Below are 26,049 nucleotides of genomic sequence, written 5' to 3'. Positions count from 1 at the left end.
AGAAACCAGGAACAAAGGCTGAGTTCAAATGCTCCAGAGTAAACAAGTCCTTCCTCACCAAAAGGTCTGAGCTCCCCTTAACTCATCTCTAGACATCCATGGAAATAAAACAGCCTGACCTTGAACCCAAGGGAAACAAAGACAAATTCCACGGCTTTAGCTGGAGCAAGGCTGGGGGGGATGTGTCACTCCTCTGTGACATCACATGCTCCCCGTGACATCACATCCTTCCTGTGACATCACATCTCCCCTATGACGTGACATCCATCATATGACACCACATCTCCTCTGTGATATCATATCATCCCTGTGAAGTAACGCCCTCCCCTGTGACAACACAGCTCTCCTGTCACATCACAGCTCTCCTGTGACATCACATCCTTCCTGTGAGTCACACCTCCCCTGTGACATCACACTTCTTATATGACGTCACATCCATCATGACATCACATCTTTCCTGTGATGTCATATCATCCATGTGACTTCATATCCTCCCCTGTGCCATCACAGCTCCCCTATGACATCACATCTGCTCTGTGACATCACATCCTCCCCATGACATCACATCCTTGCTCTCATAAAAATGCTCCTCTATGACGTCACTACCATCATATGACACCGCATCTCTCCTGTGACATCATATCATCCCCGTGACATCACAGCTCCTGTGTGACATCACATCTCTCCTGGAAGCAAAGGAACCCTGAAAATTTCTGTGGGAACAAGTTAAGGCAGCAGCAGCTGCATTCAGTTAATCAGGATCAACAGGGAGTGTTTTGGCCTTGACTGGTGTTTTCCATCCAGAGAGTGCTGTTCGCCAAAGTGGAAACCACTTGGAACGCTCTGCATGGTTCTTTCTCTGTGTTTTTCTCTGGTGGCTGAACACAGCCAGCACATGAGGGGAGGGGAATGTGTGGGATCAGGGCACTGCTTTGGGGCCATGCTGGGAATTCCAGTGGACTAAAAGACAAAGCCCAAACGCTGTTTCCAAAGGAACCCCAATGAAAGGGGGATGCCGGAAAGATGGGTGGACAAGTCCCAAAATGGAACTCTGTGTGTGCAGCCTCATTTTCTCCTTCAGTGTCCACAGGAGAGAGGGTAAACTGCAGGGGTTGGGACCCCAAAACTGTTTGGGGGGGAAAATGGGGATTGAGGGGACAATGGGAAAGTGAGAGGAACAGGGAGAAGGGTGGAAAAGGGAAGGTTGTCTGGAGGGTCTGACGGTCCCATGGGGGGGGTCTTTGGGCACAGGGGGGTTGGCAAAAGGGGGTGGCCCCCCTGAGCTCCCAACTTCCTGTGGAGTGCTGGGGGCTGCTGGATCCAATCTCAGACTTGGGTTATGCCAACATAACATAACTAAACCCAGTTTAGAGGAATTACAGAGGTGTGACTGAAACACTTTTGTCCCCCAGCTTTTAAAGATGGCAAATCAGATCTATTGATAGAAATGAATTTATTTAGGGTTACAAATGATCAGACAAAAGATCTTCATCAGAATTATTTACTGCACAACAGAAACACTAAAACTACCAGGAGTACAGGATAAGATAGGACAGTGCTCTACACTAAAGCAATTGTTGAAGCAATTCTACTCAAGCTGGCACAAAAGCAATAATTCCTAATTAGAGATGGATGGAACTCCCCCAGACCAATGCTCGCGGGGAGATCTCTGCTCTCAACCTCCAGCAGTGACCTTGGGGGGCCCCCAGCCAAGGCAGGAATCTCCACACACACACCCCACACAGGAAAGGTTCTGTTGGAAGAACCTGCCCCTGGGAAAGGGGACTGGCCCTTTGTGGTAAAAGGGATGGACTGACAGTCACTGGGCTCCAGGGGTTGCCTCACCATCAGAGGTTCATTCCAGTGGAAGCAGCAGCCAAAGTTCTTCCCACAGTTGGGGCACTGGTGGGGCTTCCCTTACTGGTGGGTCCGTTGGTGTTTGGTCAAAGTAGAGCTGTGGGGGAAGCTCTTCCCACACTCCCCACACTTGTAGGGCCTCTCCCCGGTGTGGATGCGCCGGTGGGTGATGAGGTGGGAGTTGTGCTTGAAGCCCTTCCCACAGTTGGTGCAGCAGAAGGGCCTCTCATCCGTGTGTGTCTGCTCATGCCTGCGGAGATGTGAGCTGGTCTGAAACCTCTTCCCACATTCCAAGCACTTGTAGGGCCGTTCACTTGTGTGGATTAGCTTGTGGGTGCGGAGGTGGGAGCTGTCCCTGAAGTTCTTCCCACATTCCCCACACGTGTACAGCCGTTCCCCAGTGTGGATGTGCTGGTGTCGGATCAGGCTGGAGCTGTGCCTGAAGTTCTTCCCACAATCATTACACATGTAGGGCCGTTCCACAGTGTGGACACTCTGGTGTTTGATCAGATGGGAGCTCTGGTTGAAGCTCTTCCCACATTCCCCACACATGTAGGGACGTGCCCCAGTGTGGATCTGCTGGTGTCGGATCAGGTGGGAGCTGTTCGTGAAACTCTTCCCACATTCCAAGCACTGGAAGGGCTTCTCCCTACTGGGAGGCTGATCAGGGACCACCAGGTCAGAGCTCCCCCTCAAGCTCCGGCTGCCTTCCCGGCACAGGCTGGCTCTTTCCTCCTCAGAGCACCCTGGGCTGGCTTTGGAGCCCCTCCTGCGGGGGGATCTCCGGCCCTTTTCCTCCCCGCTGCCTTCCTGCGCCGGGGAGCCCTTCAAAACGGCCTCTCCCACCAGGGTCTCACGGGGGGATTTGTCCTCCGGGCTCTCCCTCCTCAGCTCGGGGCCTGGGGCAGGAAGCAAGAAGGACAGGCAGGGGATTTGCCTCCGGCCCACAGGGAAGGCCAAGGACATCCCCCCAACTCCGGCCCCGGCAGGACGGCGGCGCCAGCGGGGTTGTCCTGCAGCCGGGGCCATGCTGGGCTGACAGAGCCAGCACAACACCTGCCCAAAGGGACACTGACTTCCTCCTCACCTGCCTGGGGGGCCCAAGGCATCTTCCTCTTCCTCGCAGCCTCCTCCTCCATCCGCCCAAGCTTTGGGAAGGACAAATCCTGATGGGGGGAAAACAAGGGCTGAGCGCGTTGGCTTGGGGGTTCCTCCTGCCCAAGTCCATCTCTAGAACTCACCGGGCATCCTGTGACCATAAAAACCTCCAAAACACCAAGATTCAGCCCAGAAAAACCCAAGTCAAGGAGATTCAGGCAAAAACCCTCAGAAATAGGAAGAAGACCCTCGCCCGCCCAAACTGCAAAAAGTTGAGATTCAGCCAGAAAATACTCCAAAATATGAAGATTCAGCCCTAAAAAAGGTGGTGGGGACTGAATTTAACCCCCCAACATGACAGTCATTAGATTTCAAGCTCATCTTCAAGGGACACCCTGGCATTGGAGCCTGGGCTCTAATTAACCTCTCCTGTGCTGCCAAACAGCAGGAGCTGTATGGCCAAGGGACAAACTCTGTGATCCCTGTCAGTGTCCATGGCCCCTGTCAGTGTCCTTCAGGGAAATTGGGAGGAGGAAATGAAGAAAGCAGTTTGGAACTAAACTGGTGTTGAAGTGAGAAAAACCTCCTTCCATGGGCTGAACAAGCTCATTCAGGGATGAAGGACTGGGACTTCTGTGGACACTTGTGCTGGTTTCTTTGGACACTCGTGTTCCTTCAGAGAGCCCCTGGAAACACTCTGCTGTTCACTCCCAGTGCCACCAGTGCCTGGGTCCTGTCTGCAGCAGCAGATTGCAGTTGGACTGGAGAAATGCTTTTCTGAGCCTCTGGGTTGGACACAGGCACAGCCTGACCCTGAACCCAAGGGAAACAAAGACAAATTCCACAGCTTTAGCTGGACCAAGGCTGGGGGGGTTTCCTGAGGGCAGCACTAACCAGACTTTTGTGTGTGTGTGGGAGACAGGCAGAAGCACAAATGCCTGCACAGCCCAGAGCAGTCAGTGTGGGGCTGTGCTTGCTGCTGCAGAGACCCCCAGGGAACAAACCCAGGCAATAGTTTGGGTTTATTCCTTGCTCTGTGTCAGTGGAATAGAATGTTCCACAGGAGCTCTGTCCCCCTCTGTGGCACCGGGTGGCTCGAAGCTGAAGAGAGGGGGGGGGTCAAGTGCAAGTTCCCTTCTGAAGTGTGTGTCCCTAAGGAGGACACTTGCCTTATTATTGCTTATTATTTGTAATATCTTAAAGATCTATCATACAACACCTAAGGATGGATTCTGTAGAATATGTGCCATATATATGATACAGAATATATCTGATTATTGCTTTATCTGTCTGTCCAGACAGATATTGTGTATGCAGAGAGATTGTATCTGAGGGATATGTTCCTCTCAATACCCTGTGAGCTCCACTCCAGGTTTTGGCAGATTTGCAAGAGCAGGGGAATCATTCCCTGCAGCCCCTTTGCACTGTAGGAAATGGGAGCCCTGTGCACATCCTGCTGCCTCCAGATTCCATTCTGGGTGTGGGAAGGACCCTGTGGGGAGCAAAGAAATGCCTGGTTCTGCAGGAGCTGCAGATGCTCAAGGGGCAGCAGGACCAAGTCAGGGGCCTGGGGGGGCCTGGGGGGCTTTGTGGTGTGGGAGGGCCCTGGGGGATCTGGGGAGGGGCTTTGGGGATTGGGGGTACAAATCAGGACAGACCAGTACAGACCAGTACAGACCAGTACCTCCTCACTGCTCCCCAGATCTCTCCTGGAGCTGGGCCACGTTGTCCTGGGACACCTGAGCCCCCCCAGTGCCCTCCCAGTACAGCCCAGTGCCCCCAGTACAGCCCACTGTGTTCCTGTCCCAGGGTGTGGGTGATCCCTTTTTAGGAGGGTTGGAAGGGATTTGGGAGGGGGAGCTGGGGGAGATTTGAGGGGATCTGGAGGGGTTGGATGGGGATTGGGGCGGGTTGGGGGTCTTTGGGTGTATTTGGGGAAGTTAAAACAGGTTTTGGGGGCATTGGGGCATCAAAGGGATCTGTGGGGGAGGGGATTAAAGGGAAAATGAAGGTTGGTGACATTTTGGGGGGGTTAAAAGGGGCCTGGGGGGGAGAGAAGGGGCTTCACCAACAGCAAGTGAGTCCTGAGAACCCCCTGGTGTCCCCAAGACCCTCTTGGTGTCCCCAGTTCCCCTCTTGACACCTCGAGACCCCCCTTGTGTCTCCAATGCCCCCAGGGCCTCTCCATAGCCCCAATTCCCCCCTTGACATCCCAAATTCCACTGTCCCCAAACCCCATCCCTGATGTCCTCAACCCCCCATCTCACCCCAGGAGCCCACCCTGGACCCTCTGACCACAAAAATGCCTTTCCCCCCCTGCTCACAAAAAGCCCAAGGGCATCTGGGGACACGTTGGGGACAGTTGGGGGGCTTTGGGGGGCACTGGGGGATTACTGGGGGATACTGGGACACACTGGGGGGAACCAGGGGGCACTGGGAGGCACTAGGGGGTTAATGAGGGACGCTGGGAGGGCACTGGGAGGGACTGGAGGGGAACTGGGGCACACTGGGGGCACTGGCAGAGAACTGGGGAGTTACTGGGGGATTATCAGGACACACCAGGGAACACTGGGAGGTTACCAAGCCATAGTGGGGGTTACTGGGTGCTCCCACGGATACATTGGGTGGTCACTGGGGGGTTACTGGGCCATCCTGAGGGTCAGTGGGAGGTGATTGGGATATACTGGGGGCATTGGGATCCCCTTACCCGCATGTAGTATATCTCCCTCCTCCAATTTTGGAGGGCATCACTAGGACCCCTCCCCTGGGGGCTGGGGGACCCCCCGAACCCCACTGCTGGGCTTTAGGGGACCCCCCACAATCCCCTCAAAACCCCTGAAATCCCACTCTCGACCCATCGAAACCTCCTCAAGGTCCCCTCAAATCCCCTCAGAGACCTCATCCCTCCCCAGCACCCCCTAAACCTTCTCAGTGACCCGCAAAACCCACCTGGGATCCCTCAAGCCCATTCAGGGACCCCCCAATCCCCCTCAGAGACCCTCAAAACCGTCTGCGACTCCTTAAACCCCCTAGAGACCCCAAAACTGCAGAAAAGGTCCCTTCAAAGCCCCCCTGGACCCCTAAACCTCCTCAGAGACCCCCAAAGCCCACCTAGGACACCCCAAATCTTCTCAGAAAACAAAACCCCCATCAGAGCCACCCAAAACCCTTCAGGGACCTTCAACTTCCCCCCTGAGTCCTTTCAGGGACCCCTCAAAACGTCCCCGGGAACCCCCGAACCCCCGCGCTGAACCCTCCCGAGCCCTCCAGCCTTTCCACCCACAGCCGCGCTCCCCGCAGCCCCCGAGGGGATCCCCAGACCCCGCTCTCGCCGCCCCCCCCCCGCACTCACAGCTCAACGCAGCGGACGCCGCCTCTCCCCCACTCCTTTCCACGCCGACAAAATGGCGCTCGCTCTGCGCGCGCATCGTCCTTAGAAACTCGCCCCGCAGCCAATCAGCGCGCGGCCTCGGCCCCTGCCCGCCCTCTTTGGGCTTCCGCCCCGCGCGGTGCATTGTGGGAGTTGTAGTCCTTGCGGCGAGAAAGGATAGGACTTTGGGGGTTTAGTTTTTCTGTCTTCTTTTATTATATCCTTTTTCTTTCTTTCGCTTCTTTCTTTTTTTATTTCTCCTTTTTTTATTCCTCTTTTTTTCGTTTTTCTTTCTCTTTTTTTTCCTCTTTTTTCCTTGTTCTTTCTTTTTGTGTTGTTTTTTTTTTTTTTTCTTATTTTTTCCTGTTCCTTCTTTTTCTTTTTTCTCTAAAGTCTAGAAAACTTTAGGAATAAATTTAAAAGCCAACACAGTGCTATAAATGTAGGGTGTGACGTAAGGAAGTAGTAATGAAATCTCTGGCAAGACTTCACTCATACTGTGCTCACTAATACTTACCACATCATAAAAATCTGCTTTTTTAAAAATGTGAGAAGACAGTTGATCCCAGGAATAAAAGTTATGAGCTGTGAAGACAAGAACAGAAAAGCCCTCCTTCTGAAACAGTCACAGAAAAGGCAAATAAGTGTAACACAATTATGGAGTGATGAAAGGGAGTTCACACAAAGAAATATTTTAGAGATATGCAGAAGAATTACAAGCATTGCCCCATTTTCACTAATTCTTCTTTACTTTATTTGCTATGATAAATAACACAACTGTCTGCTTAAAACTGGGAGAATTTTACTGATTAATACACTACAGAGTACGGAGAGTTTGTGTGCCAGTTCTGCTTCTCACTCGTTCAGTAAAGCTGAGCAGAACTTCTGATTAGACAGAAATCCCAAGTGGCTGCAGACTGGGCTAGAAGGGAGCAAATCACCATGAAAAACAAAGTCCCAGTGCTCCCTGGGAGTGCAGAAGAGCAGGGACGGTGTCAGGAAAGACATCTCCTGAGAGGAACACGAACTGAACTCAAGTCCAGTTTTCTTCTTTCTTCTATCAAAGTTATTTGGGAGACAGCTGTGACAGTTTTTCTCTAAAATGCAGGTAGAAGGCCAAATCTTGATTTCCTTGACTTTGGCATGACTGACTTATTTGGGCACTTTTTCATTCCCTCACTTCAATTATATGGCAAGACAGCAGAGAACTCTGGAAAAAGGTTTCTTTAACACAAGTTGAAAATTAAGAGGTTATTTTTAGTTTGAAAAAAAAATTGTGATCTTGTCTTATTTTGCATAAAGGTCATATTCACTCACCTGATGACAGTAAAAAAGCCAACAGACAGCATCAGAAATCTCAGACATTAAGGTATGTTTGGCAAGTATCATTACTATAGAAAAGAATAAACTGCTGTATCTTCCCTTTCTCTCTCCTTTTCTCTCTTCACTCTCAGTGGCCTTTTTGTCTCATTATCTCAGAATTTTGCAGGTATTTACATTTTCCACTCCTTACAGCACAAGGATATCCCCTTTCACGTGGTATCCAAGCTACTGTTTGGTTGGAAACAAGATATGTGAAGGAAAAATACTTTAATTATGCAAAGAGTTTCAAGAATTCAGATATAACATTTCAGATTTTTAAAATTCATTTTCGAAACTACAGAGAAAAATCCCACAGAGAAATTTTTAACTGTAAATAAGTATATACAGTGTAAATAAAGAAATGCATGTTGGAAAAAAAATTGTCTCATAATTGTAAAACAGTGATCAGCAGTAACTTCACAATGGAATACTCCTTTGTCCTCTGTCACTCTCCCTTTTGTACAATCTTCCATCCAGTTCCATCAAGTACTCCCCACAATGGAAATTTCTGGAACAGCATTGTTTTTCTTATCCTCGAAAAGAGAATGCTCCATGTTCACACTCATTAAAAGGCTATGATTTTGTACCTAATGAGATCTCTCTCACTCTTTGATCAAACAAAACTTCTGTCTAAGTGAAATCTTGGCTGCTGAAGTAAAAAATAAAATTTCTTCTTATTTTAGTGGCACCCAGATTTCATTGAATGATTTACAAAGTGTGAAGGCACTGACCACAGCCCAGTGTAAAATTACCATTACACTCATAATTTACCATGCAATGGAATTGTAGAGCATTTAAAGAGTCATTGTAATAAACATCACAGTAAAGTAAACAGACATTGTCCTAGTATGGAAGATTTCTTTAAACACTCTCACTGCTAATTTAATTCTAGTTAAACACACATATCCTAGGGAATGCCACGTGCTTTTCAGCAGGATTTTATGTGTAAATCAGGATAACATGTTTTCAGAGCATTAGCTAAAGGGAAGCATGAACTAAAAGCTATTTAACCAATGAGGTATTGCTTTTAAACTACCACAAGGTCATAAAAAAGATAATTTCAAAGCTATAAGTTTTCTAATTGTGATCAGCAACAATCTAATGATGAAAGAAAGTCTGTCTGAATGGCTGTCATAAACCTCTGCACAGCCTTACTTATCTTTAAAGATCCTTTACTTTGTCATTTGGTAAAATTTTCACTACCAAATTTTGCAGTGCAAAATTAAAATGTGGCACTGGAATTAGAAATAACATTGTCTTACTGCTCAGTCTTAAATGAGCAGTGAAACTCAGATGCAGTTTTATTATTCTATAACAAAGTCTATTTGTTAATATTAGGTGCAACTTGACAATAAAATTGGAAAAGTATAAAATGTGCTGGAGATTGACCTTTTCCTTATTTCTCAGTGATCTGTCACACAAACTCTGCATTGGATTTACTCACTTTCCTGAAGTCTTTCTGCTGGTTTGGACCCAAACCTAATCCAGTTGTTTGCAATCAAACTGTTTCAAGTTTAACTGTATTTTGAGCTGTAAGGTTTATGGGATTGCTCTTTTCTTTGATTTTGTTTTTCTTTTCCTTTAAAATGGTATGTATGTCACTCTACACTATTCTCACTCAACAGCTACACCTACACATCTCTCAAGATCAAGAGTTGTTGGGCTCTCACATTAGAATTCAAAACTATCTTAATTTAATTGTTTCCATTGGCATTTATTCAACCAAAGCTAATTCTCCAGGATGGCCATGAAAAGGGAATGCAAAAGGGACACACCTACACCAGCTAGAAATGGAAAAGCTTTCTTGACAAAACCAACAACAACCAACCAAAACAAAACCACAGAACAAAACACTCACAGTGTTCAGGGTGTATTTGCTCAATTCTCTCATTTCCAATTGTTATGAAGAGAACAGCCAGAGGGGTTTAGAGCCTCAGTCACTGTAAATCAGCACATTGGAACTGACTTTCTTACAGCTATAGAACTTTGTGGATTCTGGCTCAATATATTGCCAGTGGTTTCTATTACTGTTATTAAACAAATTCTCTAAGTCTATCCAGTGAGTGCTCCTTGTCAGCACTTTCAACTTCTATTCTAAAGCAGGTCACAAAATGCAGGTGAGTCTCTCTATATTCTTGGACTAGATCAGCTGTCCCTGATAGAGCACACCACCATTCACAGAAAAAAATGAAGTACATAATACACCTCTCACCTTCACAATATTTTAACTATACAACTGTTTTCATTCTCTAGTTCTTAAAGTTAACCATGTGACAAATTAGAAGTCAAAAAGGACAATTTTGGTAGTGAGAAGTACTAATGCAAACATATTCTTCTGAACTTCCAGTCCCCAGTTGAGATAATAAATCACATTTTGTTCAACAGAGTGTTTTTGGAATTGTTCCATGCACAGAAAAAGCACTTTTTCACACTCACCTCCTGGAGGCCTGACAATTGTTACAGCATCACTTATCAAGCTGCCCTGGCTGTTGGATGCAGTCACTTGTACTGTGGAGTTAGAAAATGGAATCAGGCCTTTAATGGTACCCACACATTGAATTTCCTGCTGCTGCAGAACATCTGAGTATCATTTACCACAGAATAATGAGAATTATCTGTTATGAAAGAACAAGAAAGGGGGAGAAGAACAAATGTTAGACCTTGTGTCTGCTACAAGTCTGCTACTGCCTTTTTGAATTAAATCTTATTCCTACTCAAAAGAAGACTTGCTGTTTATACCAATAACACACATACACACACGAAACTTTGGCTATTGGGGAGAAAAAATATTATTCATCCTTTCTGCTGCTTTTGGCAACAGTTTATGGTACTTGTAAACCTTGGAAACTAAACCAACCAACACATGAAGCAACCATGCAGTGGCAGAGCTGACTGCTCTATACTGCAAACAGGAGCCAGCTCTCAGAAATTACTGATCTTCTAGAAAAGTTGTGGGATAACTGCAAATTCCAAATGTTACTGTTAATTCTTGTGCCTGTGATACACTGGTAAAAATTTCTGAATTCACCAGAAAAATGCTTACCTTAGGAGTTTATAAGCTAACTCATTGCATAGAGGAGAAAAAGTCACCTGCAGTAACACCTGCTTTCCAGCATGGCCTGCAGTCCCCTCGCAGATAAAAGGATTGGAAGGATTCAGTTTGTCAGCTGAAATCATCAGAGGACACCACAGCAACCTCCATGTCCTTTGCAAACCTTTTAAGGTCTCAAACTTAAGACAATATTCTGCCCTACAAAAATAAAGAAACTCTTTCCAAAATACCCAGCAAGACTAGAAAATATGTCAGGTAACAATTTTTTTCAAAGCAATGAAGAGTTCACTCACATATCTGAGAGCAAAGCTGAGCTCATTTAAAGATTATCCTGTATTTCAAACATATAAAGCACTCTATAAGTGATTAATATTATTACTACTGTTCATCATTGCATGGAGAGCTCTCACAGTGAAGTCAAAGGAAATTCTCTGTTACAAACAACAGCAGAGTCACACAAGTCTAAGATCACAGGCATTGAGAATCAGACTAAATAGAATATAAAGAATATAAGTATTAAAAATATTGTAAGTGAAGTCAGGCATTGTCACAGGTAGCAGACTGAATATTCACATCTGAGCCCTCTACAAAACCTAGATAAGATGGAATTACAAAAACTCTAGAAAAGCAATGTTTTAATTAATTTTTTAATGGAAACTCCTTGGATTTTATTCTAGTTTTAAATGAACTGTTAAAACTGAAATGCTATTAAATCTGAAAACCGTTTTCCAATCTCCCCTATTTCCATGGTGTGCTCTAACACGTGTGTGTGCAGCACATTTCAGTCCTGCTCACAGGACATTTTACCACAGATGAGGGATCTGGATTTTCTCCTGATTTGGGGATTCCTACAAACAATCTCTGATTTACTTACGGTGCAGGTCCACGCCATTCCATGATTTTGGTGTTCACAGAGTGGCACAAAGGGTGTTTTCAGTGATTCTTCTGGTAACAGATGACACACTTATTTTCTGAGGTTTTGTGGAGGGGGGGCAGTTTTGTAAAACTCTTTGTAAACCTGCCTTGTAGCCCAGTTCCTTATTGCTCCAATTCTCCCTGGATGACACCGTGTCACAGCACCAGAGCACCTGGACAGACTCCAGCAGGGTGAAGGTGGGATGGTTTCATGGAGCCTGATGGATTCAGTTTACACAAGCCCCAGACCCTGTTTTAGATACAGCAATGAAAGCAAAACTTCTTATCCTGCCAGAAGAACAACCACATTTCACACATTCCACACACAGAATCCTGCAGGAGCAAAGTTATTTTGTCTGACATCACTCTGATGGACCCAGGCTGCTCAACCAGCACCACAAAAATGCATCCACATTCCTTGAACTCAGCTCTTCAATTGTACCTCAAACCCTCCTTCTGCACCTCTGTGAAACTGTCCCTGGCTGTGATTTGGGAGCAGATACAACCCAGCATACCTAGGTAGCCTCATCTCCTCGGATGGTGAGATTGATGGGGAGATAGACAACAGGTTAGCAAAGGCATATAGTGCTTTTGGAAAGCTTCATAAAAGAGTTTGGCGAAACAAACACCTGAAGAAAAGTACCAAGATCAGTGTTTACAGAACCACAGTGCTGTCTACTCTCTTGTACGGATCTGAATCATGGGTCATCTACCACCACCACCTGCGTCTCCTAGAACGCTTCCAACAATGTTGCCTCTGAACAATCCTAAACATCCACTGGTCAGATTATGTGACCAATACATCTGTTCTTGAACAAGCAGCAGTCACAAGTATTGAGGCCACGTTGCTGAGAACACAGCTGTGCTGGGCAGGGCACGTCTCCAGGATGAAGGACCAACCACCGCCTCCCTACGATCCTGCTTTATGGTGAACTTGCCACTGCCTGTTGCAAGAGAGGAGCCCCAAAGAGAAGATACAAGGACTCCCTGAAACAACATCTCAGCCTTGGCCATATTGATCATCATCACTGGTCTACTCTGGCCTCCAGTCGGGAGGCCTGGAGACACCCCATCTATAACGCTGCTGATGCTTTTGAGAATGCACGCGGGAAAACCCTTGAGGAGAAAAGACAATGCAGAAAGAACCGTGTCTTGCAGAATATACCACCTAAGGAGTCTTTCTGCTGTACCTTTTGCAACCGGACATGTCTATCTCATGTTGGCCTTTTCAGCCACCAACGCTCTTGCAACAAACTTGGGTAGTGCCCTCCCCAAATCTTCATTTGCGAAGCCCAGCCGTGATGAGTATTTTTACTGGATATAACTGTGATATATGTACATCTATATTTTTGCTCTAGCTCTGCTATTTGTTTTTTTTTTTCTCTCTGGGAAGTAAGCTTTTTCACTGGGTCTCGGGGACTTGGCAGGAAGCCAGGTCCAAACCAACACATGGCTTCTTTGGGAGAGGCTGTGCTGGGGCCACGCTCCAGCCCTGAGCAGTCCCAGCTTTCAGGCAACATCATGGCTGACGCCCGGGACCCTCATTGTCAGCTGGCCAGGAAAGTGGGATCCTGGTGTGCTACAGGGTGTGCTGGTGGGCCCCAGCCCTGCCCAGCCCCACAGGGCCCCTCACTCACCCAGCTTCAGGGGCTGCATGGTGGTCACCTTGTAGGAGGACGGAAGCTGCAGACCTGGAGAGCGGCTCTCCTGGGAAGAGCTGTCTTCCATCCAGGCCTGCCTGGGGCAGGCGGGGGGTCTCTTCTCCATCCTGTGAATCAAAGAACACAGGGGAGCCTGCCTACGGAGGGCGTCCGAATGGTGGAGTCAAACACCCTCGGGAAAAATGACGCGGCCAAATCGCCTCAGGCAAAGCGCCTCAGGCAAAAGGCCTCAGCAAAAGGCCTCAGCCAAAAGGCCAAGGCAAAGTGCCTCAGCCAAAAGGTCAAGGTAAAAGGCCTCAGCCAAAAGGCCAAGGCAAAGCACCTCAGGCAAAGCACCTCGGCCAAAAGGCCTTGACCCAAATGCCTCAGGCAAAAATGCTTCGGCAAAACGCCTCAGCAAAACACCAAGTTCCTACGGGGCCACCTGGGGTCGTGGACAAGACGTGGACTGCAGTCGGGGGCTTCTCGCCAGCGCCGCACTCCTCTCCTGTCCGGTCGCCGTCCTGACGGACACTGACCCACCGTGGGCCACGGTCGTGCTGAGCACACCTGCTGCAGTGGGTGTCACAAAGGGCCCCTCTGTGACACGCTGCCGGCCGCTAGCAACAGGTTCCAGTGCTTGTTGACATGGCACCTGCCCCCAGCAACGGGTCCCAGGGAGCCACCACGCAGGCAGGAACAGGCAGGGTGTCCCTGGGGACACAGACCAGCCTCAGCCCTTGGCACTCAGCTGCCCTCAGAGAGTCTCCAGGCCCACTTTACTCTCATGTCTCCTCGGGACATCCCAAGGAGCCCCATGTTCAGACAGCCCTGCGTGCCCCCAGGACACCTCTTTCCTGTCCCCACACCGCAGAGCCTGGGCTCTGAGCCCTTCAGTCACATTAAATGCATAACATTTGCTCAAGCTTAACAGAAACCATGGCTTTTGTTGCCTTTTCTCTTTCTCCCACTGACCAGCAAGAGCTTTGCCCCACTCAACAGCTCTTCCAGCACTGGGCTGCTCAGGAGCCCTCCCAAGGCCTTTACTGCACCCCAGGCCCCTGCGCGGCACCCTGAGCTGCCCCAGGGGTAGCTGAGTGGCCCTGCCAGGCTGGTGGAGTCCTGGGGGGGCTTAGGGCTGAGGGGGGAGGATGGCACTCAAAGGGATCCAGCTGGAAGGGCCGGGATCCTCAGTGTGCCGGGAGATGTCGTCTTCTGGCACAGCCCATGAGCGGCTGCATTGGTCCATCTGAGGGGCCAGGAGCTGTAGTCCTGCTGTTCTTGCCTCAGTTCTGTGCCTCTTTTACAGAATCAGACCAAAGGAGCCCCCAGAAGCCCAAAGGGCCCTGGAACAGCCCCTCTCTGACAGCCCCAGAGGTGCCCTGGAGCTGCCTGCCAGCCCAGCTGGCCCTCGCTGCCCACAGCCCAGAACCCCTCTGCCCTGTCCTTCTTTGGGAGAGGCTGTGCTGGGGCTGAGCTCCAGCCCTGAGCAGTCCCAGCTTTCAGGTAACATCATGGCTGACCCCCAGGACCCCCGTGGGTCGGGAAAAATACACAGCTCAGGGGGGGTAACCCCTACAATAAATAACACAAGTGGCCATTGTTTTTCTGCTTTGCTCAATCCTGGAAGTCGCTGCTGCAGCGGGGCCGTGTCTAAAGCTGCTCTTTCCAGGTCTCATAGTCCTGGTGTTCACCTACAAAAAATTGATGAATTTAAAAAAAAGAAAAGATGTGGCAATGCTGTTCATGAAGCCTTCAGCAGTCACCAAGAGTTCTGTTCTGCAGAGATTTCAACTATTTCCTAAATTCCACACTCCTGGCTTCAGGCCATGACTTGCCAGAGTAGTCCCAGAGCTGGCCACTGCCCAGAGATGCCCTGGGGCAGCTCAAGTGCCCAAGTGGGACAAGTGGCCCGGGGTGTGTGGGAGCCCTTTGGAGCAGGAGCTGGTGGGCAGGAAGGGCCCATCTGGGGAAAGTCAGGGAATCCCCCCCTCCAGCCCTGCTGCCCAGGCTGAGGAGGGTCCTCTCCAGCCCACAGCACATCGTGTGCCCTTGGGGGCTGGGCTGCCAGGGCTGTTCCCAGGAACTGACTGGCCAAGGTGAGGAGTGTCAGAGACTGAAATGGTTCATGACTGTCCTGGGTTAAAAAGGGTTTTCCCCTGGAGTTGGAAAGTGGTTAACCCCAGGAGGTGGTATTCTTGGTGTTGACCCAATCAGCACCCCTGCAAAATTAAACATATCACAACAGGCCAGAAAAGAAGAGATTACGTAGCTGAAAGAAGAGCAGCAAAATTAAACATATCACAACAGGCTGGAAAAGAAGAGATTACGTAGCTGAAAGAAGAGCAGCAGCCGTGGTCTGAGACCACGAGGAGAGAGAGGGGCCAGGGAGCCCCGCTGGGGGCCAAGGCCCCCCAGCCCCCCTTCTGGGGCTGTAGAAAGTCGGAACAGTGTTAAACTGGGCCGAGTACTGTGGCCAAGAGCCAAGGGAGTTTTTCTCCACTGTGAGTGGGCAGCAGGAGCGGTAAATCCAGCTACGACTGCTGTCTTGAAGAGGAGAGACACTGCTGCCCTGAAAGTAGAAAGGATCTTTTCATCTTCCCTTCAGAACTTTTATCGGAGGGAAAGGAGGGATTTGATCTAATGTAAATATATTGCTTTTCCATAGGAGAGATAGTTAAAATTGTGTATATAATGTATTATAGTATTTATTTGTGTAAGTAATAAACTGTAATATAATTCCCTTCCCCCCATACTGAGCTATGTTTTGTCTGAAAACCCTCTCACACTGAAACAAATTAGGGGGGGGGGGGGGGTTAGGACTTGGAAATTGGATTTTTGAGGGTCTCAAACTGCCACAATGATTTATGCATTCTGGGATTGCCAGGGCACTTTTGCAGGCTGGGAAGAGGCAGCTGGACCCATCCCCCCTGCCAGTGCTGCTGAAGGTGTCAAGCCCTGAAAAGGCGAGAAGAGCCGTGTTTACCAGGTCCCTCACGGGAACTCTGCGCAGGCCCAGCAGACCTTGGAGGCTCGAGGCACGGCCCGGGACACCATCCATGGATATAATAACTCATAACTTCTTGGAGTGTGGGGGCTTCCCTCCCCCACCCCCAACAGATCAAGGCCACCACTTCAACTGACAGACATTGGACCTGCAACTCCCAAGTTCCATCGCTGGACCCCGTGGGCGGTGACTACAGACATCTTTCCACTCTCAGCTTTGCTTTCCTTTACTCTCCCTCACCCTTATCCTGCCTTTCCCTTATGCATTTTCCCTAAAGGTTACCTTTATACCATATTGCTGTAGATGAGAGATAGAGATGATAACACCCAAAATGGCAACATACCTGTTTACCTTTGAAATAAAATTGTTCTAAAATAAACCCTACTTATATGTTTTCATACACCAATTATTCGGTCTCATTTCACTCTAATCCACCCCAAGGGATTTATTAATAAGAACCTGGTTACCCCCCCCTTTCTGGGGTGGGTGGTAACAGACCCCTTGTATCAAGATGTTCTACCTGGAAAAGAATCTGATGGGAGAATGCAAGCACTGCAAACTCTCTGTGGGGAGTTACTGCTGGTGCCAAGGGGTTGGTTTAGTGTTGAATTGTGCCAAACCCAACCTGGTTCCCCAACCTTCCAACACACATGCTGCTTTTGGAAGCAGAGTTTGACAGATCAGCTGCTCACTGGCCTGGGAATGTGTGACTGGAGATCCACCACTGGATAAGCATAGAAGCCCAGGGCCAACTTTCCTAGAGGAGATTCTTCCACAGACTTTGTTGAAGTCTGCAGAGCTTCTGCTGTGAAGCAGGGACAGCTCTTGATGGTCACTGCCCAGGGGGTAAAATAAAGAGAGAGCTCTGCCTTGATTTATTTCTCTCAGACCCCGCCGGGCCCTCCCCGCTTCCTGCCGGGATCGGACACCGCCGGCGGCCCCGGCCCTGCCGGGCTCCATCAGCCTGAGCAATTGCTGCCAAGGAGGGGCCGGGGGCTTCCTCTTGGCCTTCGTCTCCCTGGCGCTGGGGCTCGGCTTCTACCTGCGCCAGAAGGTGAGGGGGGTCCCAGGGGGTCGTGTGTCCCCCCAGAGCGTCTGTGCCCCCCCGGGGACCCCCCACCTCGGTGTCACCCCCTTTTCTCTCCCCACAGAGCTCCTGAGCCGGCGGCGGCCGCAGCCCCTCCCCGGGGCCTCGGGCCCAGCCTGGACCCCTCCTGTCCCCGTGAGGATTTTGGGGGGTCGTGTGTCCCCCCTCCCCTGCTGTCACTCTGCCTCCGCCCGGCTGCTCCCAGTGATCCCACTAAAGCTTCCCAGTTCTCCCCAGTCCTGGTTATTCGGGGGTAGTTGGGGGGGGAGGCGTGGGGTGACCCGGAGGGAGGAGTCGAGTTTGGGAAGGGCAGAAGCGGCCCCGGGATGGATCAGGAATGGGGACCCCTCACTGTCCCCTCGTGTCAACCCGCTCTAGGGGAGCTTTGGGAGGGCACCTGCCCCTCAATACAACACCCAGCTCACCCCAAAAGGTGCTGGGACCCCACCAAAACATCCCCACAGCCTCTCAAGGATCCCCAAACACACTCAAAGCCCACCCAGGACCCCACCCAACCCCTTTTCTGGGGGGACTTCTCTGGGCACTGGTGGTGCTGGGAGCCCCCCCGGCTGCGGGAGAGGAGCTCTCGGGTGAGCAGGGGGTGGGAAGGGGGAGGTCGGTGGGAAAAGGGGGGCTTAGAGGGGATAAAGGGGTGCTGGAAACCCAAACTGAGTGAAAGGAGAGTGGGACCTCCCAAAGGTGGGGGGGAGGGGCTCGAGGTTTGGGGGATGATGGGAAAGGGTAAGAAAGGTCAGAAGAGTGGGAAGAGGGGAGGGTGGCACACCCAAACTGAGCATGAGGGGGCTGGGGAGTGGGGGATGATATGGAAGGGGTAAAAGAGGGGGGAAAAAAGTAGGGATTGGGACCCCAAAAGGGATGCTGGTTGGTCTGGGGATTGAGGGGACCATGGAAAAGTGGAAGGAAGAGGGGGAAGGGTGGAAAAGGGAGGGGGGTCTGGTGGGTTCAGCGGTCCCATGGGGGTCTTTGGCACCAGGTTTTGGGAAAGGGAGTGGTTCTCCTGAGATCCCAACTTCCTGTGAGGTGCTGGGGGCTGCTGGATCCAATCTCAGCCATGAATCTTGCCAACATTTTAAATTTAGAGGAAATAGAGAGGTGTGACTGAAACACTTTTGTCCCCCAGGTTTTAATGATGGCAAATCAGATCTATTGATAGAAATGAGTTATTTAGGGTTACAAATGATCAGACAAAAGATCTTCATCAGAATTATTTATTGTACAATACAAACACTAAAACTACCAGGAGTACAGGATAAGATAGGACAGTGCTCTACACTAAAGCAATTGTTGAAACAATTCTACTCAAGCTGGCACAAAAGCAAGAATTCTTAATTAGAGATGGATGGAACTCCCCCAGACCAACGCTGGTGGGGAGATCTCTGCTCTCAACCTCCAGCACTGACATTGGGGGGTCCCCAGCCAAGGCAGGAATCTCCACACTCCCCCCAAGAAGGGTCCTGTTGGAAGAAGCTGCCCCTGGGAAAGGGGACTGGCCATTTCTGGTGGAAAGGGATGGACTGACAGTCCTTGAATTCCAGGGGTTGCCTCAGCATTAGGGGGTAAATTTGGGGTGGAAGCAGTGGCTGAAGCTCTTCCCACAGTTGGGGCACTCACAGGGCTTCTATTACCCCGGTGGGTCCGTTGGTGTCTGGTCAAGTTAGAGCTGTGGGTGAAGCTCTTCCCACACTCCCCACACTTGTAGGGCCTCTCCCCTGTGTGGATGCGCCGGTGGGTGAGGAGGTTGCCTTTCCGATTGAAGCCCTTCCCGCAGTCAGTGCAGCGGAAGGGCCTCTCATCCGTGTGTGTCCGCTCATGCAGGAGGAGATTGGAGCTGGTATGAAACCTCTTCCCACATTCCAAGCACTTGTAGGGCCGTTCCCCAGTGTGGATGTGACGGTGGGTGAGAAGGTGGGAGCTGTTCCTAAAGCTCTTCCCACATTCCCCACACATGTAGGGTTGTTCACCAGTGTGGATGTGCTGGTGTCGGATCAGGTTGAAGCTGTCCCTGAAGCTCTTCCCACATTCCAAGCACCTGAAGGGCTTCTCTCTGCTGGGAGGCTGATCAGGGACCACCAGGTCAGAGCTCCCCCTCAAGCTCCGGCCGCCTTCCCGGCACAGGCTGGCTCTTTCCTCCTCAGAGCACCCTGGGCTGGCTTTGGAGCCCCTCCTGCGGGGGGATCTCCGGCCCTTTTCCTCCCCGCTGCCTTCCTGCGCCGGGGAGCCCTTCAAAACGGCCTCTCCCACCAGGGTCTCACGGGGGGATTTGTCCTCCGCGCTCTCCCTCCTCAGCTCGGGGCCTGGGGCAGGAAGCAAGAAGGACAGGCAGGGGATTTGCCTCCGGCCCACAGGGAAGGCCAAGGACATCCCCCCAACTCCGGCCCCGGCAGCACGGCGGCGCCAGCGGGGTTGTCCTGCAGCCGGGGCCATGCTGGGCTGACAGAGCCAGCACAACACCCGCCCAAAGGGACACTGACTTCCTCCTCACCTGCCTGGCGGGCCCAAGGCATCTTCCTCTTCCTCCCAGCCTCCTCCTCCATCCGACCAAGCTTTGGGAAGGACAAATCCTGATGGGGGGAAAACAAGGGCTGAGCGCGTTGGCTTGGGGGTTCCTCCTGCCCAAGTCCATCTCTAGAACTCACTGGGCATCCTGTGTCCATAAAAACCTCCAAAACACCAAGATTCAGCCCAGAAAAACCCAAATCATCAACATTCAGGCAAAAGCCTATAAGAAAGAGTGAGAAGACTCCTGCCCCCCCAAACTGAAAAAAGTTGAGATTCACCTAAAAAATACTCTAAAATATGAAGATGAGCCCAAAAAAATTCTCCTAAGATTTCCCCTTCTCTGGTTTCCCCCCTTTAGGGTTCAGAGAGTCTCTCCTTTCTGGGATGCTGAGGGTTCTACCTAGAGATGCTGGGAGTGTTGGGGGTCCCAAGGCTCCCTTCTCCTCTGATTCTCGCCTTCGGGATGCTGCATTCCCAGAAATTCCCCCTCTCCAGGTTCTCCACTTTGTTGTCCTAGGGGATCCCAGGGGTCCCCACTGTCCAGGCTTCCCCTTCTCCGTGCCCCCCCTCACCAGGCTTTCAGGGGCCCTCTGAGAGGGCACTGGGAGGGACTGGGGGGGAACTGGGGCACACTGGGGGGCACTGGGGAGTTACTGGGGGATACCAGGACACATGGGGGGACACTGGCAGGTTACTGGGCCATACTGGGGGTTACTGGGTGCTCACTGCAGGATCACTGGGCCATACTGGGGGGCAGTGGAAGGTCACTGGGACACACTGGCTGGTCACTGAGGGGGTTACTGGGCCATACTGAGGGTAACTGGGAGGTCACTGGGATATACTGGGGGCACTGGGATCCCCTTACCCGGTTGTGGTACATCTCCCCCTCTGGATTTTGGGGGGCATCCCTAGGACCCCTCCCCTGGGGGCTGGGGGACCCCTTGAACCCCATTGCTGGGCTTTAGGGGACCCTGTAAAATCCTTTCAAAACCTCTGAAATCCCCCTTCGACCCATCAAAACCTTCTCCAGGTCCCTTCAAATCCCCTCAGAGATCTCATCCCTCCCCAGCACCCCCCAAACCCTCTCAGTGACCCGCAAAACCCACCTGGGACCCCTCAAGCCCATTCAGGGACCCCCAACCCCCCCCACGGGCTCTCCAAACCGTCTGGGACACCTTAAACCCCCCAGAGACCCCAAAACTGCCTCAAGATCCCCGCAAAGCCTCCCAGGAACCCCAAACCTCCCCAGAGAGCCCCAAAGCCCACCTGGGACACCCCAAATCTTCTCAGAAAACAAAACTCCCATCAGAGCCTCCCAAAACCCTCCAGGGACCTTCAACCTCCCCCCCGAGTCCTTTCAGGGACCCCTCACAACGTTCCCGGGAACCCTCGAACCCCCCCGACAAACCATCCCGAGCCCTCCAGCCTTTCCACCCACACCCGCGCTCCCCGCAGCCCCCGAGGGGATCCCCAGACCCCGCTCTCGCCGCCCCCCCGCCAACTCACCCAGCGAAGTGCAGCGGCCGCAGGCGAGTCCTCCTCACTCCCGACCACGAGGCCAAAATGGCGCTCGCTCCGCGCGCCCTCCGCCTTTACAGACCCGCCCCGCAGCCAATCAGCGCGCGGCCACGGCCCCTGCCCGCCCCCCGCCTGCGCGGGGCATTGTGGGAGTTGTAGTCCTTGCGGCGGGGGAGGATCGGACTGTTTTTAGTTTTTCTGTCTTCTTTTATTTTCTCTTTTTTTCTTTCTCTCTTTTCTTTCTTTTTTCTTTCTTCTTTCTTTTCTTCCCTTTTTTCTCTCTCTTTTTTCTTTTTTCTCTTTTTTATTTGTTCTTTTTTTTCCTCATTTTTTCCTATTTTTCTTTTTTTTCTCTTTTTTCTCCTTTTTATCTCTTTTCTCCCTTTTTTAATTTTCGTTTTTCTTATTTTTCCCTTTTCCTTTTTTTTTTTTACATAGTTTTCTATTAGTTCTTTTATTCAAGGACGATTTAAACACAGATCAAAACAATCTCCATGTACATATCTTACAAAAACAGATAATCTGCCTTGTTCCAGGTTTGTGAGGGTTCCTAAGATCACAGACATTGAGACATCAAGGGTGGAAAGTGAAGCAACTTTATCCTGTCCCTTGCCACAGCCTTCAATCCACACCCAGCCCTGGATTTCTGCAAAGCCGCTGGGCAGGAGCAGGAGATGGAGCTGGTGCTCGGCGGGAGGGGCAGGCAGGCCACGCACCTTCTATTAGAGGCACTTCAATCATCCAGGAGATCCAATGGTTCCAGGGCTGTGTGTTCATTCTTCAGGCATCCAGCCCCAGTACGGTCCCCGACCTTGAAGCGCCCCCCTGGATGCCTAAGTGTCCCCTAAATGTCCCCCTAAAACTGCCCCATAAGTGCCCCTCAGGATCCCCAAGTGTCCCCCCAGTACCAACTCTTTATTCGTGTTTATTATTTCACTTTCTGGGTGTCTAAAACATTTCTGGCACGGTTTTGCCTTGGGGGAGCTGAACCTCATTGCTGGCAGCAGGGACTTGGCTCACAGCTGAGGAGTGTCTGTTACCAAAGGTGAACCTCATGAGTTTCAGATTGTGGCAAAAAAAGAAGAAAAAGCCCTCTTTGCTGTGTGCAGCCAGTTCTGTGAGCAAAGCAGGACCCAGGAGACTGAGCAGAGACAGGATGGAGTTGGGAAATGTGGAGCAAGGTTGTCCACACTGTGTCAGACCTCAAGGGAAAGCTCCAACCAGTCCAAACCTCCTTAGGAGAGACCCTGGATCAATATCAATCAGAGAAAGCTGCGATCAACTCTTTTCAAAGGAGAAAAGTAAGAAACTACACCCTTGAAAATAAGAATGCATGTTTATTAGAACCTCTTTGAAGTATTTCTGCGTATTAAGAAAACTTCCTGATTAACTGCACTCGACTAGAGGAAAATCAAGGCAGAGCTGTGGTTTCTTAGCACTTGATTGATTTTAAGGAGCCCCGTGGTCCCCACGGTGCACTTGGCGCTGAGTCCTTGAACCTCAGGTGAGGTTCTCCTCTGAGAGAGAGGAGACCTTTCCATGAGTCCAAGTCAGAAGAGAATCTCAACATATCTCAAAGCATTAATGGGTCTCACTGAGGGCCATTCCCAATCCAGGCTCCTCAAGGACTCCTTGAAGGAGATCACTGCAGGCCATGATTGCACAAATCTGTCACAGACTTTGTGTCAAAAGCAAAAGCCAAAGTGCCCTTAAAAACTGAACTACTTCAAAGAAATGATGAGCCCCACAGAGTGTCACAACTGGCAAAGCCTCTCAAGGGACTCATTAGAGCAGGTAATTGCAGAGGATTGCACAAACCTCTCAGACACTCAGTGTGGAAAGCAAAACACAAAGTCCTGTGAAAACCCTGCAGTCCCTGAAGCATTAACGAGCCCCACTGGGTGTCACAACTGACAGAGTCTCTCAGGGGACTAATTAGAGCAGGTCATTGGAGGCCACGACTGAACAAACCTCTCAGAGGCTCAGTGTCAAAAAAAGCACCTCAATAAACCCTGAGTGCCTTGAAGCATTAATGAGCCCCACTGAGGGTTGTCACTGTCTGAGGCTCTCAAGGGACTTGTTACAGCAGATAATTGGAGGCCATGGTTGCACAAACCTCTCAAAAATGCAAAATCAAAACCCCAAATTGCTCTGAAAACCTTGCAGTCCCTTGAAACTTTAAGGAGCCCCCCGAGGGCCATTCCTGACAAAGCCTCCCCAGGGACTCTCCAGCAGATCCTTGGAGGCCGTGGGTGCAGGGAGGCAAAGGCTCTGGGCAGCAGCTCAGGTGCTGAGAAAAGCCTGGCTCGGTTTGGGGAAGTTTCCTTCCTTTTCAGGCTTCCTCCAATTTTGGGAAACGCTGCCTGTGAGATTGGCACCACCTAAGAAGGGCTCTGGCAGGTTCCTGGGAGCAAAACTGGCCTGCTTTGGGCTCCACTCGAGATCTTTGGAGCATGGAGACACCTGAGAGTTAAAAAGAGGAGGCTGCATCTTTGACAACATTTGGGAACAAGGAGGGATTGCTCATATGTGGATAATCTGCATGGGAATGGTTGCTTTGAGTTAAAGCATTAAATTAAAATATATGTGGGTATCTCAGTGATTACTTTTGGTTTTAAATAGGAATATTTAATTTTTCTGTATATTTATGTTATGAAGTTGGTAGATTAGAAAATCATGGTGACTTTTCTCTCATGCAAACTTTAATTTGATCTTGGGAATTTTGAATGACATCTCTATGAGACAGATAAAACTCACAGGAAAATGGCACAAATACCTTGGGAAAATAAGCGAAGTATTAGGATGACGTTTGTGTGAATTCAGATTTTTCTCTTGAAAAAATGCCCTGTGCTTGTCCCTTGGCTAATTGGATACTTGATTTTTTTCTGACCTGCTATTGTCATCAGTGACACCTCAGGGTTTAAGAAGACTTCTCAATGGGTGTTGGTGCTGGCTGAGACACAGCAGCATCCTCAGCCCTCGCCTGGGAGAGGACATTCCCTCCCCAGGCCAAAGTGAGTTCCTGAAACCCCTTTTCAGCTGAGTTGTGGCTTCATTAGAAGGCACCTGCGATGGAGGAGCTGCTGCCTTGTAGCTCCCACCCTGCCAGTGAGCCCTGCAGGGAGTCCCTGTGCTCTGGGAGGGTGGGGAATGCACAGGGAGGGCTCAGCTCCCCGGGCAGCAGGAGCATTGCTGGGCCTTTGCCAGGGCTTGCAGGGCACTGGGGAGTGTTGCAGGGCTGGGATGGGAGTGAGCGGGCCCTGGGCTGGATTTGTGAGGGCTCAGGAATCCCAGGGACAGAGCAGCAAGGTCAGGAATGTTGGATTATCAGTGACTCTCTCAGAAGTTATAAAAACCTGATCTGTTCAGGCAAATCAGGTATGGTGGGGAGATCACCCTCTTTGAACCACTTTCTTCTCTGGATGACTGAAAACTGCAGGACACACTGGCACTGCTTGCATTAACCTGTCTCTTAGTACAGTTAGGAACTCTTGTTATTTCTGCATAAACCGTTGCTTCCCTGTCCTGCTAAAATGCCCATGGATGCATCAGAGCCACTGGATTCCCTGGAAGAGAGAAGCCTGGTTTACTTCCAATGGGATTCACCCCTCACCATGTGAAGGTGAATGATTCAGATCTTGGACAGTCTCCCAGATCTTGGTGTGCTGACAGAGTGCCAGGGGATGAGCTCCCACATGTGAGGAGAGCTGGGATTAATCTCTCTCACCAAGGTCTAAGAACTGAGCCATGCCTTGCCTTGCTTTGTTTGGATTGCTTCTCCTTCCCTTGCCTTGCCTTACCTTGCTTTGCTTCCCCATTTTCATCACTTTTCTCCTTTTTCACCCTCTTTCTTCTCATTCTTACATTAAATGCATTAAACATCTGGACAAGGAATGTAAGCCAGACTGTTCTGCAAGGGGCTGGTATTTATGCATTTCCTTCCTTTTTTTCTCCTCTATCCCCAGGCATTCTATTTAATAAAATCCCCTCTGGCCAAACAAGTCAAGATTCCCTTATCTCTATGGCAAATCCGGGTCATGCAGGCTCATGGATTCTGTTCTTCCCTCCCTTTGCAAACCTCCCTGCAGCAAACAGCCCCTGTTGGATTCCCAAACCTTCCTGCAGAGCTTGGTCCAGCTCCCCTCCTCCTGCAGTCCCGTGTGTGCTGGTGTGTGGAGTCTTTCTCTAGGCCTGAAGTGGGGGTGGTGGTGGACAGGCCACAGGATTGCTCTGCAGAGGGAAAATGTCCCAAAGAAAAGGCTTGGAGAACCACACTGTTGGATTTGGATTCGTTCTTCTGGCATTCTGTGACCACTCCAGCCTGCAGGGCCTGTGCTTCACGGTGTTCCTGCTCATCTACCTGGTGGTGCTGGCAGGGAACAGCCTGGTTGCCTCCTCACTGTGCTGGACTCCAGCCTGCACAGCCCCATGTACTTCTTCCTGAGGAACTTGTCCTTCCTGCAGGTCTACTACACCTCTGTCACTGCCAAAAATGCTGGTGTGTCTCCTGAGGGCAGATGGCCGGATCTCCTTCCCTGGCTGTGCTGCCCAGCTGTATTTCCTGGTTCTGCTGGGCAGCACCCAAAGCCTTCTCCTGGCTGCCATGGCCTATGAGTGCTCCAT

At 50.4% G+C, this 26,049-nt stretch overlaps 1 protein-coding gene and 1 pseudogene across 1 annotated transcript in view; both read right to left on the bottom strand.

Annotated features, from left to right (window-relative positions):
- LOC127474811 (zinc finger protein 208-like) overlaps window positions 1-26,049 on the bottom strand; it is a 1,297,692-nt pseudogene that overhangs the window by 1,227,801 nt on the left and 43,842 nt on the right.
- LOC127474833 (zinc finger protein 883-like) overlaps window positions 19,279-26,049 on the bottom strand; it is a gene marked incomplete at its 3' end in the record, with an annotated part of 325,030 nt that continues 318,259 nt past the window's right edge. Inside the window, exon 6 of the mRNA XM_051796136.1 lies at window positions 19,279-19,381. Within this exon, the coding sequence (XP_051652096.1) occupies window positions 19,279-19,381 (103 nt within the window). The remainder of the gene's footprint in view (window positions 19,382-26,049) is intronic.

Source organism: Manacus candei, unplaced genomic scaffold (genome assembly GCF_025592945.1).
Source record: "Manacus candei isolate 608988 ecotype Guabito, Panama unplaced genomic scaffold, ASM2559294v1 h1tg000045l, whole genome shotgun sequence".
NCBI classification, from domain to species: Eukaryota; Metazoa; Chordata; class Aves; order Passeriformes; family Pipridae; genus Manacus; species Manacus candei.
The sequence above is the reverse complement of the archived record's forward strand: the minus strand, read 5'-3'. Positions and strand labels throughout refer to the sequence as shown.